Genomic DNA, 15,436 nt, shown 5'->3' on the forward strand with positions numbered 1-15,436 from the left:
GATTTGTTTCGAATTTCGCGCAAAGTTACACAAGGTCTGTTTACTCTAGTCGTGCCTAACTTAGCAGTGTAAGGCTGGAGGGAAGGCAGCTAGTCATCATCACCTACCACCAGCTCTTGGGCTACTCTTTAACCAACGAATAGTAAGATTGACCGTCACGTTATTGCACACCAATAGCTGAAAGGGCGAGCATGTTTGGTGTGACGAGGTTTCAAACCCCCCAACCCTCGGATTACGAGTCGAGTGCCTTAACCACCTGGCCATGCCAGAACCCTATAGTACAGGAAAACTAATTAAATAATTTGCTTCGTGTAGTTGTAACTGCAGCGCAGTTGAATTTAAAAAAAACATTTAATTTCGTAACGGATTGTTACATCCTGTGTCAATTAAAGATAAGTCCGTGTCTGTTCTGTAATGAACGTACCCAGTCATTGCACTGTAATGTTTCTATAAAATTCAAAAACTGAAAAAAACCTAGATAGATGTTGCGCATACAATGTGTAAGAAAAAACTAAGATTTATCCAGACACAATATACATAAATAAAATTGTTAAATATTTCTTAATTTACAAAGATAATACCTATAATTATTCTTACAGATTTTATTTGTCTTGTTTTTGTTTGTTTCTTAAACACTGAGATTCATTTGATTTATCTGTGTTGTGCTTACCACTGGTATCGAAACCCAATTTTAATTTTGTGGGACGTACTGTTCAACAGTACTCCATTATCAGGAGTAGTTATGACTAATGCGCTATGCTATTTATTTTTCAATTCATGGCTGCTTTACCTATTTATCAAAGTGGCCCGGCATGGCCAGATGGTTAAGGCACTCGACTCGCAATCTGAGAGTCTCTGGTTTGAATTCCCGTCACACTAAATATGCTCGCCCTTTAAGCCGTGGAGGCATTATAATGTGACGGTTTATCCCACTATTCGTTGGTAAAAGAGTAGGCCAAGAGTTGGCGGTTAGTTGTGATGACTAGCTAGCTGCCTTCCCTCTAGTCTTACATTACAAAATTATGGACGGCTAACGCAGATAATCTTCGAGTAGCTTTGAGCGAAATTCAAAACAAATTATTTTAACAAAGTTAATTACGTGTTTTTGCTAACGTACGAAGTTAACAATTTTGTTTCTGAAAACGATCTTGGATGATATCTGAGCACTAAACGAAATAACGAAAGCTTACTAACATCAATATAGTTTAATATGTGAATAAAGACAAGAACACAAATGAAAATGAGCTTTAAAATTAATTATATATAATTGTATAACTGGATTGGTCCTAAGACTCTTCGTTTGCACTTCAATTTTTAATCCGTTACACTTCTTGGAGATCTTTAGAAATATGTTTATATAACATCTGTTCCACAAAAGAAATGTTATGAAAATAGCTCCTGTTTACCATTTGCCATTATTCCTTAAATCATATATAAATCTATTTCCCAGCCATTTCTAAGCTAAATAATTTCTAACCGTCTGAAAATAAAAATATGCGATCTTGTAATAATCTTGTCGCTTTATAAATCCTTAACAATGTCTAGTCTCAATTTAAGAAAACCTTTCCTCTTGCTTCAAACAAATCGTGAAATAACCAAAAACAACTGTCAACAAAGACTACAGTGAGACGCTCAAAAATGTGTGGTGGCTTTAAAGAAATGAAGCAAGTGTATAAGTAATGTCTTTAGAGCAAAAAAGACCAAAACAAAAAAAACACTCCTTATCATATAGTTACAATCAGTTCAAAATACCATGCATAATCCATAATCTATGGAGTTTAAGTCATATGTAAAATGCATTCAAACCAAACATTTTCCAAGATACGCCAATTATTAACGCGTTAAGATCAAATCAAATTAATGGTTAAAGTAGGGTTATATAGCATAAAATGATTTAATAAATTAATTATTTCTCTTCCGTTGTTACGTTGGGAGGTTCTTCTTAATATTTAACCACGGGGAATTTAAATGAAACGTTGAATGTATATAAGAAGTTATATGCATATCCATATATATCCATATAACATTCTTTACACACAACTGTGATAACCCCATGAATGTGTCCCTACATCTATTTCACACAACTGTGAAAGCCCCATGAATGTGTCCCTGCACCTCTTTCGCACACTTGTGGAAGCTCCATGAATGTACCCTTTCATCTGTTTCCTACAACTGTGCAAGCTCCATGATGTATCTTTTCACTAGTTTCACACAGTTGTGCAAGCCTCACTCAAAACTAGAACTATTTAGTATCAGTTCTGCTTATGGTGGCATTAATAAAATATTTGCCTTTCAGTGGCATAACAGTATGGCTGCGGACTTATAACGCATTAAATCGGGTTTCAATACCCGTAATAGGCAGAGCACTGATGGCCCTTTGTTTAGCTTTATGCTTAATAATAAACAAGAACAACAACAGCTTAGAATTTTCAAATTTAACAACAAAAACAATAAAATGTATTCAATTATGCCTGTGATATTCTAGCGGCAAAAATGTCGTGCCTTAAATAATCCAATTAATTAACGAAGCTATATATACATATATATAGTTGTGTGTGTGTAGCTATAATTTTTAATATGTAAATAAAATGTGAAAGTTGTCTATTTTACTACTATACCTCTACTTTAGCTTTCGTATCTGACCTTATTAAAATTTCACTATCTCTATATCAAAAATAAATCATCAAGCTAGATCTCTGGGATTTAGCTTCTTGCAGTTGGTTATTTGTAACCCAAGATACATCATGATATCATAAAATACAGAAGAAAATATTTATAGCTGGTATTTTATATTACATGGAGGGGCTGATTTAATTTCTAATGTCTAATGGTGTTCAACAATTATACAACATTTAAGACAGTTGAAAAATTAAGAAGTCATGGTATTGAAACGGAATGAAAACATACAAAATAATTAATCTGTAATGGAATTTAGAAACGATGAAAACATACAAAATAATTAATCTGTAATGGAATTTAGAAACGATGAAAACATACAAAATACTTAATATGTAATGGAATTTAGAAACGATGAAAACATGATAGGTAATTAAACTGCAATAGCTTTGAAAGACGATGAAAACATGAGAAATAATTAACCTGTAATAACATTCAAAGATGATGAAAACATGGGAAGTATTTTATCTGTAATGGTATTTGAAGACTATGAAAACATGAAAAATAATGAACCTGCAATGGCATTTAAAGACAATGAAAATATAAGTAATTAAGCTTCACAGATGCTAACATGATAATATAAATAATTAAGCGTCCATATAATTAAAATGAGAAGCAATAACGCTGAGAACAAGAGATGAATAGATTATCAAAACTATTATAACTACTAGAGACAAATTATGTAAACGCCGTAAGCAACGCAAATCATTATTACTTACTAGTTCATTTCCTCTTGTTATTATGGCATTTACGACTTAAAACAAAAAAGACTATTTTTATGGGAAAAAATGTTTTTTTTGTTATAAAAATAATCGGGTAGAAACGGTCAGTCATTAGTTGCAGGAGCTTTTACTTATTTATTTACAAGAACGCAGAATGGCTTTTCCATTGGCGTCAGAGTGACGCCACGTGCTTTTCAAATGAAACCAATTTATTTATTTAAAACGTGAAAGGCTTTGAGAGATTTGTGTCTGCACAAGGGTAGACTTCTCCCTCTGGGCTGTTTGATACCTTCATTCTCTGTCACTTTTCTAAAACTAATGCTCACTCTTTGTAAACATGAACACGCTTTTTATCTAACGTCTAAGAAGCTACACAAAACTAATGCATGTGAAAAAAACAGGATAATTTAAGAAAAACAACAACAGGATAGTTTTCTCGCTGTGTAAAAAATAAGAATAAAATAAATGGTTTGAATTTTATTTTTTTCTCTCTAAATCAAAATCTTAACATTCAATCTTGTGAAGTAGCTGCATTAATTCATGAATTTTTCAAACAAATGTAAACAAAAAAGTGTTTTTCTCGATTTATGTATCTCAGGAATTCTAACTCAAGTATTTAATATTGGTGTGAGCGTAAAGATATTTTTTCATCAAATCGAACACTATTAAACGTTAATTATAGTTGTCATAAAACATTTGTATTAACATTTATTATATATTTAATATTAAACTCTTCTATATCATTCCTTAAGCTAATTTAAGAAGAGCATATAATAGTATTTCAGTCGAACTATTTTCTTCATATCTATTGTTGGCATATCTTCTGATACATTATTCCTTTTAAAAACTCTAAAGGGCTGAATAAAAAATGCAGTTTTGAAAATATAAAAGGCCTGACACGAGTATCTTATGATAAGTATAATTATTTATAATCATGTTTTGCCAGTTAGAAAAAACCATTTACACGAAACATAACAAGTCTTAATACTACATTTTAATTTAAAAAAATCAAAGAGCAATCAGTCTCTACAACATTGACGGAAACCGTTGAGGAAATGTTTCGTTTTTCACTCACAATGTAAATTACCAACAAGTTTGTCCCAACAAGGTAACAGGTAAGTAACTTGAAGCATAGATACTACGTTAGGATATTAGCAAATACATACTACTTTTTACGGATAAAGTTTTCTCTCTTTATGTTAAAACTATATCTTACATCACCAACAATATTCCCTTGAGTAAATGGCAAGTTTACATACTTACAACTTGAAATAAAAAGTTCGATTCCCTACAGTAGACAAAACGCAGAGAACCCATTGTTTTGCTTTACAGAATAACAACGTTTTTTGTATAATTAAACTCGAAATTTATATAAACTGTTTATATTTATGCATTTGTTTGTTTTTGAATTTCACGCAATGGTATATCAGGGGTATCTGAGCTAGCTATTCCTAATTTTGCAGTGTAAGACTAGAGGGAAGGCAGCTAGTCATCATCACCCACCGCCAACTTTTAGGCTCCTCTTTCACCAATGAATAGTTGGATTGGCCGTCATATTGGAACACCCCCACGGCTGAAAGGGCGAGTACGTTTGATGTGATGGGGATTCGAACCCGCAACCCTCAGATTACGAGTCGAGTGCTTTAACCGCCTAGCCATGCTGGGCCATTATGCATTTGTATGAACCAAATAAAAACGTACCTTTATTAGTCATCACTTAAATTAAACAGAAAAAAATATTATTCTTGTTTTATATCTCTGTTAATCAACGCTACGTTTTCGAACTTAAAACATTAAAATCTGTAGCTTGACTTGGCCCACTGTGTGTGCAGCTTCGAGCTAAAAAATACAAAACAAATGAACAGCGCTATTCATTTTCCAGTAACCTCAGAGCTTATGACGCTAAAATCTGGGCTCAGTCCCTGCTGATAACACAGCGCAGATAGCGCTATTGTACAGCAAGTGATAAAAGTAACTTGAGTAAACTATGATAATATGATAAAAAAATTACCAAGTACGAGACTCTTCATGTAATGTGTGAAAAGCTTAAAGGAATATTTTTTTACTTCTGTTTTTTTTCTTATTTTATTACTTGTAGCAAATAAAACCACGATAATAAAAAATACCTTTATTATCTTACAGCATCGTGTTAGATCGCTTTTCGAATGAATAATTACAACATAAACCAATTATTTGCACACAAGTTATTTTGTTTGTTTCATAATTTTAGCGCAAACTTACACATAGATGTCTCCCTAATTTCAAAGTGATTAGCTTCAAAAAAGAAAGTAGGTAGTCAACAGCCCCCACTGCTAGTTCTTAGGACGCACTTACTTGACCAAATAATGAGATTTAGTCCTCAATCTTATAATGCACGAACATCTCCACAGTACGGACATACTTACTGCAGCAACGTGCCCTGCATGGTTAGGAAGTCACGGTGCTTGACTCTCAATCTGAGATTCGCGGATTTATATCATGCTCGCCCTTTCAGCCGTAGAGGCGTTTTAATGTAACAGTTAATACAACTATTCGTTGGTAAATAGTAGTCCAAGAGTTGAAGATGGTTAGTGATGACTAGCTGCTTTCTCTTTAGTCTGTCAGTGATAAATTAGGGACGGCTAGCGCATATAACCCTCCTGTAGCCTTGCGCGAAATTTAAAAACAAACAATTTTTAGCAACGAGTCAAAAATGTGAGATGCTAGGTTCACGCGTTAGCCATTTGACAACGTAAGTTCCAAAATAAGTGAAAAAAAGAAAGAAAAATTTAATCAATAGTCAAGTATTAATTAATGGTTAATCGGAATGAAAGAAATTATGAAATTTATATTTCTAATTTTATCACAAATTATTTCCTCATTAGTGATGTTCTAATTAAGTTTAGATTATCATCATAAACAACGTTATTCGCTGTTTTTGTTTTGTAATCCAACTATTTTAATTACTTGCAGATATATTAATGAGTTATTAAGAATAATTAGTTTAATAAAAAAGTGAAATGTAATAATAATAAAATTATTTTAGTGTTGTATTGCATAATATAACTGGATAACTAAATATTATTACAGGAATTTATTTTTTTATAGTTTCAATGAAACAAAAACAGATAAAATTAAAGTTGTAGAATAATTCTTCGTGTAAAGAATTTGTGACGTGTTTAACAAAACGATAGATACGTATTAGCGACAACAAAAATTACACGTTTAATTCTCTTGGCAGAATACTATATTTGGACAAAAATATTTTCTGATAAAAAATAATAAAATATATAATTTTTATTTTATTTAATTGTATATTAAATGTATTTTCAAATTTCATTATGAAAACACAAAAATGAAAATTATAATCGAGTTATTATTTCTCACCTCATCAAGAGACAGGATACGGACATTCAAAGTGTCACTCCTAAAACAAGTTCTAATGGATTATTACACATTATTCGCCTTTTTTAACCTTGAAAATGATGTATAATACTTTCACTACCATTTTAAACAAAATTTGTCTTATGTTGATTTTTCTATCATTTTAAGTAAAACAGCAAGTTGTGTCCATCAAATCATTAGAATTACAGATGCATTGTACTTCCAGGATACGATCCTGAAATTCCAGGATACCCCAGGTATGGCATGGTAGTAGATAGATTGCGAGGAGTGTATAACTTAAGGATAACAAACGTCCAGCTTCAAGATGAGGGTGAATATGAATGTCAGGTAAAGCAGTCGTAGCAATATTGTACCTGGTTTTTCTGATAACGTTATTTATTTTTGTAAGTTGTGTATTATTATATTTATATTTCTCACACTGGAGAAGTGTAAGCTGTTTTAATGTTTTTAGTACTGTGATAATAATGTACGGATGGCTTTTAAACAGATAAAATTATTTCCCTACGCAAAGTTATTTGATTTAATATAAAACGTGCAATAGAATAGTAAGTAAACTTTTTTATTATTATCAGTGTTATATTTTATATATGATTGAAGTACCGCTTCATATATTCGATTCCTTAAATATGAAGTCAAAAATTTGGCTCATTTGTTTTACAGGTTGGACCAGCATTGAACAATAGAAGGATATGGGAAAAGGCAAACCTCACTGTTTTAGGTTAGTTTTATTTGTTGGTTTTTTGTCAAGATATTATTTACGTTGATATTTCAAGCTGTTATCCTTTATGATAAACAGTTATCGTTGTAAAATCAAAACCGAAAGCGACTGCTTAATTAATTACCAGTTGAAAAATGAATTACAGTCTTGTCGTCAATTAGGTTATTTCCTACTTTAGAATTCGCCTTAATTATGGTGAACGTTCACAATTTTTGCTAGCAATGAATATTAATAGTATGCTAGTATTCACAATTGTCACGTTAAGTATTGAGTGTTAACTCTAATAATTATATTAGTGTCTTAGTTTTACCATTTTCAGTCTTCAATTTGTTCAAATACGTTTAGTCTAATACTGTATACATTCCTGTAGACAGCAGTTCTTTCACTTACAACGATTTGGTTATATTTTAATAATCTTTATATGTAGAAATAATACTGCTGAATCAGCGGTATAGACGTTTCTTTTTGCTGTTTTACACTAATATAAACAAAAAAGAGACATTAAATGAAATATAGAAACATACTTTCTGACAAGTTCTTCATAGTCCGTAATTTCTTATAATTACGCTTTATTGAATGTAACATTATCCCATATTTGCTTAGTTCTACGCATTCTTAAGCCTACCGTTCTCCCAGGAATTATATTTTCATTAAAGTACATAATTCATTGACACATAAGAATATTTATACAAAGATCTAATGTATTATATTGATGTACTGTATTTTTATTTCTACAGTTCCACCACAGAAAGTAGAAATTCAGCACAGAACAAATGCGAATATTCTTGAGGTTCGAGAAGGTGAACGAGTCCCTCTCACGTGTTTTGCACGACTGAGTAAACCGCAAACAAAACTAAAATGGTTTAAGAATGGGGTCGAACTGAAAGGTAACAATAAGTGAAAAACATTTTGGTTTATTGGTTTATACTAAGAATGATTTTAACAGCAACAGTTTTTTCTATATGAAAAATGTTCATTATAGTTAATACTTAAACTTTATCCATAACACATATACATGAATATGTTTTGCCGGCCAGTAGTTTATAATGTTACCAGATAATTGCTTTGCAAAATTAAGTTACAAAAGTTCCTTAAGATAATACACATAAAACTTGAGTACAACGACTGATGTTAATACGTATTATTCAAAATCCCAAACTGACAATAAAGATCACTCCCAAGTCTTTCCACGTTAGCGGTTTATTGAATATCTAATTTTGTAAATCAAAGAAAATAGGTTGTGCGATTTACCTGAATTTCTTGTAATGAATAGTTCCAATTCATGAAATATTCGTTGTTATTGTACATCATAATTAAGTCTATTAATGGAAATATGGAAAAGTGATTGACGAAAATAGTGATAAATAGTAAGTCTAGAGTTTCGGGAAGATACAAATATCGGAAAAGGAAATCGCTATAGTGCTAGCGTTGTGGTCTGTCTGAAATTTTCTAAATAAATATGTTAGTTAATATAGAAATTAGAGAACATATTTTTAGAAATCAACACAAAGCTACTCAAAGTACGTAACCACACTTTTGGTCTTGACGTGATACAAAAAGCGTATTAGGTCAAACGTTAGACTATGATAAACATAGGGATAACGAGTTCTATTGAAAAAAGGAACTACAGTGTTTCTATATTTTTTATAATAGACTTGTTGACAATGGTCTGCAATTTGTAAGGTAAAACATAAAAGTTCTAAAGTCTTGATACATTGATATAAAATGTAAATAGCTTTCCTAGCGGTTATTAATTTAAAAATCCTAACAAAAATATAAGTATGTGAAGAAAAGAATGCCAGAAACTCTTATACATATTAAAGGAACGAAGTGTGTTTCCTTATTTCATAACCTTATTATGTGAACAAACAAAAATAACAATTCACGATCATACCCTCTGGAACGTTTATTCATTTCTGGTTTTGAAGAGCATATTTCATATACTTTTGTCCTTTAAAATTATCACATTAGAAAAATAATCGTCAATTATTTCTTCCCGAAATGAATATCTCTTTGTTTCAGAAGCTAAGTAAATTGGTATCTGCAAGTAAATATAAGAGTGTGTGTATTTATGGTTTTTGATCAAACGGTTTGATGTACTCAAGCAGCTTCACTGTTATATTACTACGTACGATAAAACGATTTATTATCACATTATTCCACTTAGAGAACGTAATGTTTAAGACAAAGGATATAGAGAACAGCTTATTCACAACCTCAATAACAACAACGCTCTACCCAAAGTTAGACGATAACAACGCCACTTACAAATGCCAGGCAATCCATCCTGCATTAAAGCAACCAAAGTCATCATCCGTAACTGTCATAGTTTTGTGTAAGTTTAAATAATTTTGTTTACTTATTTATAGAAACCAAATAAGCAATTTTAACTTAAGAATTTGTACTGACTCTTGATATTATTATTATTATTATTATTGTGTGGCTAATGTTACAAAGACATTAATTTTAAGATTTATGTTTCATTACCATAAACTTGAGCACTGACGTAAATAGAAACATATAGTTAAATTATAATTATGAGTGCACTCAAGTTCGGTATCGATACTAATTTTACTTCTAAATCATAGTCTTACTTTCTTTGTTTCAGAACTATAAATGTACAGTTGGTAATGTAATTAGAGTTAAATACACTATCTAAAAATTTTAGGCAATATAAAGACTTATAATTTTATTTGTACTAGTTAAAAAAGTCTGTATAAACGTTAGCAAGAACATGTAAAGTGACACATAAATTAATAAAAGGCGTTCCTTCTTTTTGTTTCTGTTTTTTTAATTTTGTGTAAAATTACATGAGGAGTTTCTGTGCTAGTCGTCCATAATTTAGCAGTGTAAGAATAGAGGGAAGACAGCTGGTCATCACCACCCACTGCCAACTTCTGGGCTAATCTTTTACCAACAAATAATTGGATTGGGCACACATTATAACTCCTCCAGAGCTGAAAGGGAGAAGATGTTTGATGTGAGGGGGTATTCGAACCTTCTACCCTCGGATTAAGAGTCGATCGCCATGCCGGACCTAATAAAATAGGACTTGTTATATATCCAGATCATGTTGAGTGTTTAATATCCGATCTTGTTTTGCATGTTATCGTTGGTTTAAGTTATTAAGGCAGTGATCAAAAACGTTTTTGTAGTAAATATTTATTTTTAGACACTGATTAGTATTTGATTTTCTTCAATAAATTGCATCATTATGTTCAGCTTTCCTAGTCATAACCAAACCAATGTATTTGTTATTATTATTTTTAATAATGAGTTTTTGTTGTTGTTGTATTCTTTCTAGTTCCTCCTGAACCACCAAAAATCGAAGGCTACCGAGAAGACGATGTCGTTCAAGTGGGAGATACGTTAACACTGGCTTGTATATCTCGAGGTGGAAATCCACCACCGAAATTACTCTGGTTTCGAAATGGTGTGTTGGTTGATTCGACGTATTCAGGATCGGGCAGAGAAACTACCAATCCCTACACATTTCATGTTGATTCATCGGACAACAACGCCGAGTATCGCTGCGAGGCTTCTAATACTATAACATTAAAACCTACCAGCGCTACTGTTAAATTAAAAGTTTACTGCAAGTATAACTGCCTTTATAAAGCTATTAACATTACTGGGATATTGTTGAGGCGCGTGATGTGATACCAATAACTACATATGAATGCTAATAACTAACACCGATTTTGGTATGTAGTTATCGCTACATACAGTTTTAAATGCTATATTTTCAACATTTTACAAACATTTACTGGACCAATTAGGTACTTTATTTTCTCTTCTTCCAAAAACACGTTAAGCACTTTATTGAAAGTGGATCTGTCTCGTGTGTTTCTCACGGACTAATTAGACGTGTTACTACACTTTAGTATTATACCGTAACTAAGAGTCTAGCAGCATGTATATACACAACGTCTAATCTTTCAAAAATATTGATAATGAGAAGATAGTCCTGTAAATCGAACTGTTTTCAATCTTCTCCAAAACATCACAAAAACTGAGTAATACATAGAGAATTATATGCAGTAGAGAATATTTCTTTCAAAAGATTTTATTAAATGTATTTAATGTAAAACTTAAAGTGATTAATAATGGCGAGTCTGTATTTGTTGCTCACTGTAAATGAAATAACTGTTCTAGTTCCACCAACACAAGTTACGATAAAAGGACCAAAAGAGGGTAAACGTGGTGACAATGTGACCATGAGTTGTGTGGCAGGACCCAGCAATCCGGCAGCTAAGTTGTCATGGATTGTCGATGGAAGACCTGTAATTTCTCCCGAAGATTCTACTGAGACTTCAGACAAAGGCTGGATAACCACTTCTAGGATAACTATTAGGTTGGCGTGGCAGGTAAGATAAATACAGTCTAGGCATATTAAGAATATATATGTAAGGAACATCTATTGCTTTTGTACTTTTTAACATAAGATATAGAATAACCAAATAGGACAATTGTATTATACAACTATCATATATAGCCTTTTGGTAGTTAACGCAACTTTAAATATTTAATTCTTATTTGAATATAATTATGTATCAAATAATATAGTATCCTAATATATATATTTCGTATACATATATATATATATATATATATATATTCACGTGTGTATAATCATATAGAACATTTTTGTTCAAGTAGGCACTGTTACGTTGTTATGACTAGTTGCCGATGTTGAATCTATTGTTCCAGGACTTTTGGCTGCGTAACTGCAGAAAACAAAATTTCTGAGCCTTAAATTTTCTTTTATGTCATATTTCAAATTAGTCCTTGCTACTTTAATCATATATTCCTTGGCATAAAGCTGAACAATGTTCCTTTCGATTGGAAGCAACTGGATAAGGTTATTCTCACCATATTAGTCAATGTTTATATTCACCTATCGTTAACTGGCAAAATAAATAACATAGAAGCATTGTGTACGTATATCTCATAGAATTTCAGCCATTCTTTCCTGGTGTTTACAATGCTTAGATTAGGCTAAAACATAGTTGTGATAAGGTTCAGATAATTCTTAAAGGTTGAAACCCAAACGTTAATACATAATTTTCCTGTTTGTTTTCTTTGTTGTTTTCTGTTGTACAAATTTGGCAACAGAATGTTTCGTTTCTCTGTAAACATTTTAAGTTGGCTTAACTACAGCAAAATTAAAGTTAATTGTATTACCATGTATAATAATCAGACGATGGTTGAAGTATTGCAGAAACATATATGGAACATATATACGATCTGTAGTTTGCCCTAGATCTCCGTAGTAAAAAATTAGTTTCGATGGTTTTTATAATTAGTCTAGAGCTCCGAAATTAAAGCGCAACATTTTCATACAACTGAAGGTTGATAAAGGTCTACTGTGAATAAATCGTTTAAAAATATGTGATTTCTGCTATAATAGTTACCCACACGCAAATTTCGACAAGTTAAATTCATCATTTAAGGAAATTATTGATTCGGAACATGAACGGTATGGTTTTCGTTAGTTTTTATTAAATTATAAAGCCTTAGTTATTCAAAAGCTGTACTTGCTTACGTCATAGCACTTACTAGATTTATCGACTATGAAGAGAGATATAAGTAAACAGTCTTAGATATTACATGTATAAAGTGTGCGCACACGTACTCATTGAGAATGTAATAATAAGCCCTTCTGTAAAAGAGCGAACGACATACAAACTATTGACATTTTTACTACCAATTCATTTCATGACTGTAAAATATATTTATTTGAATCTTGTTTAATTAACAGTAATGTTTGTCACTTAAATGACACTAAAACTTGTATCAAGATTTAAAAATCATCTAATCCTGCTTTATTGAACAAATGTATGTTTATACAATCTGTGAATTTGTGTTATTTTTTATCCGCGAAAGAAGGCTTAACGCTCTCCAGCTGACTATAGCTCTGACTCTTTTCCCTTTCCTTTAATTTCGCAGGCTGTGTTACATTTATTAGATCCATACTTATAGCAGATTTTGCACACATACAGACAATTTAAGATCGGTTTCCTTAAGTCTTCTCCTTCTTAACGACACTAATCACAAATAGTTTGGGTTCGACCGATATTTTTGTACGCCAAGAATTTTACATCTCGTTAGTTGGCCCAAAAGGCAACCATCTAGGACAAGCATTTTCAGTGACAAGCATTTCGAATTCACAATCCTATAATTATGAGTGGAACGTTCTTAACGGTCATGCCATTTCACGCCTGTAGGGTTTATTAAGTAATGACAGATAATGTTATTATAAATATAGCTCTTGGAGGTATTCCACACCGTATACAATTTTAAAACTTCAGAAAACACCTAAAATGAATAGAAAAAAATATGTCAATAAAAATCAATGTTGGCATATGTGATGGCACATTAACAGTGACGAAGCGTTGTTTTTAATTAAAATATTTTTCCTATTAAATTTTACCTGTTTTTCTTTAACTGTCATCATTATCATAAAACATTCAATTTACAAGGTTGAGAAACAGAAGAAATATATTTGGAGAAAAATATAAAACAAGTTTTATTTTAAAAAGTAATTTTTTCTTCTTTACAATCAAATAAATAATTCTACGTAACGTTTTATGTATAACCTGTATAGATGCAGAAAATGAAGTCAACTACATTTTATATACATATGTATAATTTTCTTTAGGAGGTTAAAAAGATAACGTTGTCCTGTTACGCCATCAATGAAGCTATTGGAGACAGTGTTTCACAGACAACTTTGCTCAGTATAATATGTATGTAAGATATTATTCATATAACCTATTTTGTTTGCATTAAATAAGTTATTACAACCACGAAGGGAAAGTTTTACTGAATTTCTCTGTTCCATTAATATATATATATATTTAGTTTTGGCCAAAAGTTTTGAACTTATAAAGCTCAATATTTATTTTATATGCTACATTATGCATTTGTTTTTTTTAATATCATCTAAGATATATTAACGCAGTTACTATGCTTTACTTTATTTAATAATTCCAAAAATTAATATAATTATAACGAATATATACATATATATATATATATATTTTAAATATGATACTTTATTTCTCTTAATTTAAATATTATTGTATATTCAGGATTATTCTTAACTTTCTTCAATGCAGAGGATATGAACAAACATGTTTTAACCAATGTAATAAGTATTCACGTTAAAATAAACCCATGAATATTTTATGTTAGTTTTTGGTAGCTCAATTCCATCAAGGATTTTTCCTTTGAAGTTGATTTATTGACATGTGTCACGCTTGGTTAATGTGACTGGTTAAGCACAGGGGCAGCTTTTTATAAACCTGGATGATGATTTTAATTTCTTAACTACGAGTAATCGACTTGCGTTGGTGTGTACACTATTTTGATGGTTGACAAGCAAATTCATTTTTTCTTTTAATTTGTTTGCTGTTCAAAACATTCTTCCTTATATAGTCGTTTGGTTCGTTTGGTCTTCATTATATTTTTAATAAATATAAATCACTAAATTTGAAAGATTTTCCACTCACTAAACTCAAGATGTTTTGATTCTTTGTACTCATATGGTAAATAAGTGGTATCCTTAAATCACAAAATAACAACAAAAAATCGGCTTTTGGAAAATCTTGTGAATTATTATTTGTTTTCATGGCACGCGAGTTTTCCCTCTTCTTCCTACACACATAAAATACACATATATATGCGTTCGTGTGTGTGTTGTTTTTGTGGCTATTATACAATACAACTTATTTAGATGTCAAAGATACCAAAAGGATCACAACGCTTCATTTTATTCATAAAATATATTTGTGGCATTCTTAAATATATTTAACTCTTACTTTATCGGTTATTTTATAGCTTACAGTATTTCCTATAAGCTTTCAAATGTTGTTAGTTTATGTAATCGTGTAAATATTTTATGCTGTATTAATAACAAACAAGTTTAAGTTCA

At 31.1% G+C, this 15,436-nt stretch overlaps 1 protein-coding gene across 1 annotated transcript in view; it reads left to right on the forward strand.

Moving 5' to 3' along the window:
* LOC143238542 (nephrin-like) overlaps positions 1-15,436 on the forward strand; it is a 129,699-nt gene that overhangs the window by 90,421 nt on the left and 23,842 nt on the right. Inside the window, exons 3-9 of the mRNA XM_076478873.1 lie at positions 6,988-7,109; positions 7,443-7,500; positions 8,238-8,387; positions 9,668-9,835; positions 10,805-11,095; positions 11,656-11,867; positions 14,162-14,249. Of these exons, the coding sequence (XP_076334988.1) occupies positions 6,988-7,109; positions 7,443-7,500; positions 8,238-8,387; positions 9,668-9,835; positions 10,805-11,095; positions 11,656-11,867; positions 14,162-14,249 (1,089 nt within the window). The remainder of the gene's footprint in view (positions 1-6,987; positions 7,110-7,442; positions 7,501-8,237; positions 8,388-9,667; positions 9,836-10,804; positions 11,096-11,655; positions 11,868-14,161; positions 14,250-15,436) is intronic.

The sequence above is a fragment of the Tachypleus tridentatus genome, chromosome 13 (assembly GCF_004210375.1).
Source record: "Tachypleus tridentatus isolate NWPU-2018 chromosome 13, ASM421037v1, whole genome shotgun sequence".
NCBI lineage: Eukaryota > Metazoa > Arthropoda > Merostomata > Xiphosura > Limulidae > Tachypleus > Tachypleus tridentatus.